The sequence below is a fragment of the Protobothrops mucrosquamatus genome, unplaced genomic scaffold (genome assembly GCF_001527695.2).
Source record: "Protobothrops mucrosquamatus isolate PMUCROS unplaced genomic scaffold, P.Mucros_1.0 scaffold11065, whole genome shotgun sequence".
Classification (NCBI taxonomy): Eukaryota; Metazoa; Chordata; class Lepidosauria; order Squamata; family Viperidae; genus Protobothrops; species Protobothrops mucrosquamatus.
Window position 1 is genome coordinate 14,066 of NW_015396847.1, and position 6,259 is coordinate 20,324.

A 6,259-nucleotide genomic window follows, 5' to 3' on the forward strand; every position below is an offset into this window, starting at 1 on the left:
CAATTTTTATTAACATGGAGAAGATGGATTGTTTATATTCAAAAGAAGCACAGAGTGGTGGAATATAATTTAGGTTTCTAGTAAACTTGTTTTTCTTATTTTTTAATATATTTTACCTACTCATGTAGACTAATATATTTTGTGGAGTTAGAGATTTTAATATTTGTTTGCTTATATCTGAATATTATCCAGGGATTCGGTTTGGGAAGTCCGGGGTGGGGGGGTGGGGTTTTTTTTTTTCCTCTCTTCCATATAGCACTGTGAAATATCTGTGATGTTTTTTTTCTATGTTGAAAATAATAATAATAAAAAAAAAAAACATACTTCAAAAGGGTTAACTTACAGAATATACCCAAATCTGGTATCTATGATTCCTGTAGGAATGAAATTTGGTAAAGCTATAGGTCCGTGGTTGCGAATCTATGGCACGCAGAGCCTTCTCTGTGGGCATGCGCGCTGTCACCCCAGTCCTAGGCCTTTAGCTGTTTTATAAAACCTTTTTGCTTTAGGCCTCCGCCGCCGTGTGCAAAAAAAAAAAGTCCAATCAATCAAAAGATCTCGCAAAGTTGGAACTGATTGAACTTTTTAGTCCCACCCAGTGTGCCGTTACCACTGCAGCCACCCCCATCCAATGGGCCATGCCCAGGCAATTGGCCACACCCACCCAATGGGCTTTGCCAACCCAATGGGCCACACCCACCCAGCATCCGACAAAACATAAGTGGGTTTTGGGTTGCAGTTTGGGCACTCGGTCTCTAAAAGGTTCGCCATCACTGCTATAGGTGCTTCAATGCTGCTGCACTGCTGCAGACAAATTGTAGTTTTCAAAAGGCAATAAGAAAGCTGGCAATCAAGCTTACAAGCTTATTGGGGAGGGAGGGTTTCCCCCCCCCTCCAATGCTCCCTTGTCAGCTTTCCACAAGGAAACTCATTTAGTGAAGCTGACAGAAAATAAGTCACTCTGGTCCCACCAATTTTTTTGCTGTCCATGGTTATTCTGTTTCTTCATTTAGGTAGGGAAATATCTGTGAAATGATAACCCAAAACTGGTTAACGGTTGTCTTGTTCCTTTGTATAATCCCATTTATGCATCTGAAAACTTTATATCATACTAAATGTCTTTGTTGTGTTCTTTTCTATCTGGAAAAAGACAATGTTTTAAAGTTTTGTTAATAAAATAGTGCCAACAGCTTGCTGTTATCTCATCCTTGTGCAACTGCAGTGGTAGGTTAGAGGCCAGCATCCCAACACATTTAACTTTCTAGAAAGCAGCATTGATTAGGTAAAATTTGGAAGAGTATGCCTATCGGAATCAGTGCTTTATCTCAGTTTCAGAGAGGACACTGGGCATGTTATTTATTGTAATTTGTTTCTGGAAAAAAAGCCTGTGGCTATAGCAACAAAAAGCAAATGAAAAAAATATTTCATATATTGGTGTTCTATCAAACTATATCAGATTAGGGAGGAGATTTCTTTCTAGGGTAGCTCCATAAGCCAAATAACCTTCAACAGGACATTTGTTATTGAATAGAATAGTATATACTTTGTTTTATTTAAACCCTAACATATACACAAACTCATCTTCAAATGAAGCTAGTTATTATCAAAGAATGTTTAAATCCCACTGAAGATTTGTTTTGCATCAGACAGATTTAAAGCAAGGATATGCAACACTCAAGTAGAGGTGAACAATATGAAGTCCCTATTTGGGTCCCAAGCATCCTGAAGTCATGTCACTGAAATTCACTGGTAAACTTGCTGAATTCTGATAGAGCAAGTTCAGCCCATTTCCTGAACATTCGGTGGTTTTAGGATAGAAATTCAGGCAGATTCTCTGGGAAGCCTCCAATTCCCACCCTCAAAATCCATAAAAAAGGAAGTTGAAAACATTTGACCATGCTGCAGGTTTTCCAGGTAGTCCCCATCCTTAAAGTCAGCAAGCTGCTCACCAACTTCAGCAATTTGGGATTAGAACTTTTTTTCTAACTCAAACTTTCACAAATCTTTACCTCTTGTCATTACTGCCTAGTAACTGCAAATTATTGTCCTAATTATGAGCATGTATTTGTCTCTTGACTTAAAAGAACGCAATCTCTAATTATGGTCCTAAGCAGCAACCTATGACTGAAGAAAGTAATCCACTAGATTTAAAAACCTAATAAACATTTATTAATCATTTATATGGCCATCGATCTTATAAGAACATGACTTACATTGTAAAGCAATAGCTGTTAAACAAAATATTCATATACAGTCTTGGTTTTTTGAGTTACTTCTGTCAGATTTAGACCAATAGTCTTTCAATAGATTGTTGGACAGAATTAATTTGAGGCTTGAGTTGTGAGCCTTCTTTGATAGTAATGGAACAGGCAATAACAGGCCGAGAAACACCACATGCCCGTCCTAAGGCTTGCTTGGAACGCACAAACACATAGGGCACATTCTTGTCTTCACAAAGTAGTGGGAGATGAAGGATAATTTCAAGAGGTTCAGCATCTGCAGCCATCACAATGAATTCTGCAATTCCTCTATTCAAAGTTTTAGTGGCTGTGGAAAGGGAAATCAGTATAATTACTATCAGGCACTCATGCAATAGTATTCTATAGTTCATTGTGCTCTTTTGCTTCAAGATTTGCGTTCATCTTAATCAAATATACTTTCAACTATCTTTTCACATTGTGGGATTTGTCTAGTGGTTATATTACTGAAGAAATAGCTTAATGCTTGCAAATCAAGGAATTGAATATCTGTCTGCATCTGTCTGAGGGCTTCAATGTATGAGTACAAGTTCTCACCTAAACACATGGCAAGTTAAATGCCTTTGGGGAACTGACCTACCTTAGAAAGGGCATAATACAAACCAGTATATTATGCAGCATTCCAAATATTTCCCATGTGGAGACTTTAACAATGAAAGCAAACACTGATATTGTGAAAGCTCTTTCAAGTTTTATTTTATTTTTATTCATTTTCAGTGCTTTCTGATGCCAATTATTTGTGTTCAGCACATTTGAGGAAATACCAGTAATAGGCTACCACTAAGGAGTAGTATCAATATGTTTAAGGATATATTTAATTAAGGATCAGGACTGACTTCCTGTAACCATCATCTCGACCATCTGGTAATAACTGGTAGAGCTGTTCCTCTTTATTTGCTTTCTACTTACTAAGCGCAATACATTATCTAATCCAGTGATGGCGAACCTTTTAGAGACCGAGTGCCCAAACTGCAACCCAAAACCCACTTATGCATCGTCGGGTGCCAGGTGGGCGTGGCCCATTGGGTGGGCATGGTTCATTGGGTGGGTGTGGCCCATTGGGTGGGCGTGGCTGCGGTGGTAACCGCAGACTGGGTGGGACTAAAAAGTTCAATCAATCAATTCCAACTTTGCAAGATCTTTTTTTTTCCGCGAGAAGTTGAAATTGACTGATTGATTGAACCTTTTTTTTTTTTTTGCACACGGCGGCGGAGGCCTAAAGCGAAAAGGTTTTATAAAACCCAGCTGAAGGCCTAGGACTGGGGCGACGGCGCGCGTGCCCACAGAGAGGGCTCTGAGTGCCGCCTCTGGCACCCGTGCCATAGGTTCGCCACCACTGATCTAATCCATCATTTGTCAACTTTTATTTGGTTTAGCTGTTAAATTCTTGTAGTTTGCTGAGTTCTTATGACTATCTTCAAACATACTGAATTCTGAATTAAGTAATGCATTTTAAATATTTTTGATTACTTTGGGCAAAGTATTTAAAAGGAGACAACCCCCCCCCAAATATCCATATAATAACATTTTGATAAAAATTTTAAAAGCATATTTTTAAAGGCAGATTTCACCTTCGTTGGCTCCTTTGCGTAACTGTTTGTAGTTACAAGACTGCTGTACAAGATCCAGTAGTGTCTTGGTGAGTTGAGCATCAGCAAGAGGATAAGCTTTTGGATTTACTTCTGCCTCAGTCTGTAGAAAAATATCAGAATTTGAGCTACAGAAAACAGCATTTCTTCCTCAACTGGCTATCTAACTATTTTAAGGAATATAACTGTATTTGTGCCAGGTGAATCTTCCATTATCAGAACTGTTGTATTTGCTAATTCCCTTTCATTAGCAATCTCCAAAATTCATTTTGAAAAACTTTCTATTTTTTCACTATAACATATTCAAGAGCAGGTAGAGACAATGGCAAGGATTTTCCCCTAGACCAGGGGTAGGCAACCTTGGCTCTTTTATGACTCGTGGACTTCAACTCCCAGAATTCCTGAGCCAGCTATGCTGGCTCAGGAATTCTGGGAGTTGAAGTCCACGAGTCATAAAAGAGCCAAGGTTGCCTATCCCTGCCCTAGACTTTCTGTTGAAATTGCAGCCTTATCTGAAACAGGATATCCTGAAAATAGTCACTCATACTTATCATCTCTAGATTTATTTTAGACTACTACTGGTATCACTCACTGAATACGGGATGCTCTTGAAGATCTCCCCAAACTTCAGCTTGTCAGAATGATATTGGTCAATGGTCAGTCATGAGTGTCATGTTACACCTTAGTACAGAAACTGCACTTATTACTAAATGTTTCCAAATGCAATACAAGGTAGCAGTTATGATCCACGAAGTCCTACAGCTTTGCGCTTTAGGGATCACCTTTTCCCACAGATTCTTCTGATTCTATCAGAATCACTAGGGAGGACCTAGTAAAAGTCCTTGCCCCCCTCAGGAGAGAGCCCAACAGCATTTTCCATCACACCTCACCTTGAGAAAGGGAAGACACCTTCCCTCCCCATCTTCACGTTCTGAAAGCAAGTGAAAACACAGCTGTTTCAGATCTTTAAGGATTAATTGTACCAGAGGCACTTTATTTAATGTTTAATATACTACTTTTAACAAAATAAATAAATAAAGCTTTAATTGGATTGCCATTTTAATATATTGACTTGCATTTATATTTAAGTTCTGCAAGCTCCCTAGAGTTTATTTCAAGCAGTAGACAAATCTGATAAATATGAATAAATACTACCAAAATGTACTAGTTCCCATTCTTGAGTACAGAGTTTGATCTAGCATCTACAGATAGACAAAAAAAAAAAAACACAACCCCGGATGTTCTGGACTGAAAAAAGAATGAATTTGTATTTACACAGCCATGAAGGAAACGGATTTATCTGAATCCTGCTATAAATACTTGGGTATTTCCAGAGAAAGCTGTTAGGAGAACAAAGTAGGCTATCCTATTGTGCATTTCATATTCAATAGCACAATGATAAAAATAAAAAAAATCCATCGCAAAAGCACCGATACTTGTGGCATAAGGTTTAATATTCCATCCGCAGCATAATAGTAAAAACAGATTGGGATTATTCCAATGAGCACGGTAGTTAAGAAGTAATAGAGGAAGGCGCCAGGTGCTGCATGCAAGGAGTCCTGCTTAGCACGTGATTTCACTGGTGCCTGTATGGAAACGTAGGCTGAGCGTGCCGAGCTAAGCGTCCTCCGCGTGGTCTCCTGGGCTCGCGCTCTCCTCCACGCTGCCCAAGTGCTGTCGGTTTCGGCATTTTCACCCCCAACTAGCGCCTTCGCTTTCCGCAACGTCTGGATTTGGCCCACTCACCATTTCTGCTAAGTAGAAGTTTCACCCGGAGATTCTGTTCTGGATCCCCTCGGCCCGAAAGCTTCACGGAGGAAAAATGTGAAATACGCGGATACATAAGAGACACGCGCTCCTGGAAGTGACGTTGGAAAAGAGCGGCCGTCCGCAGGAAATAGGATGCTGATCTCAAAAGATTTCTCAGCTCCCGCAAGTGCGACCTCTACCTTTGACTGATTGTTACAGAAAACTCGCGTAGAGAAGCGGCTTCGACCTAAAAAATATTGATCGTGTTCAGATTCCCTAACGGTGACGTTGACTGAACCTAATGGGCCGTTTCCACGTTCACTCATTAGCAATTGTCATTTATACACAACTGTTAATTACATTTACAAGTACATGATTTGATTGATATAGCATCTAGTTTCAGCAACAATAAAAATATTATGTCGTGTTTTTTAATAGGTTAAAGATGACCCGCTTAGCAGTTCTTCCCTGCTGGGGAAGGCTGGACTTAAAAAGTCTATGGAGATTCTCAGTCTCCATTAGAGAATTGAAATATCTTCAAAGAAAAACAAAGTCCAGCTGCCTCTTGAAAAACCACCTTTGAGACTGGACTTAAAAAGAAACTGGGTGAATGGGGGCTTGAACAGCGTTTCTGTAGCTTGAACTGAGAGATTAATCACTGTA

General features: G+C 39.5%; 1 protein-coding gene across 1 annotated transcript; it reads right to left on the minus strand.

Annotated features, from left to right (window-relative positions):
• Positions 1-1,618: 1,618 nt before the first annotated feature.
• LOC107301260 (NHP2-like protein 1) lies at positions 1,619-5,718 on the minus strand. The gene is made up of 3 exons (XM_015830509.1): positions 5,594-5,718; positions 3,830-3,950; positions 1,619-2,547 (listed from the first exon to the last, which is right to left on the minus strand). Exons 1-3 carry the CDS (start codon positions 5,594-5,596, stop codon positions 2,285-2,287), a joined length of 387 nt encoding a protein of 128 aa, XP_015685995.1. The 5' UTR covers positions 5,597-5,718; the 3' UTR covers positions 1,619-2,284.
• Between the last annotated feature and the right edge of the window lie 541 nt (positions 5,719-6,259).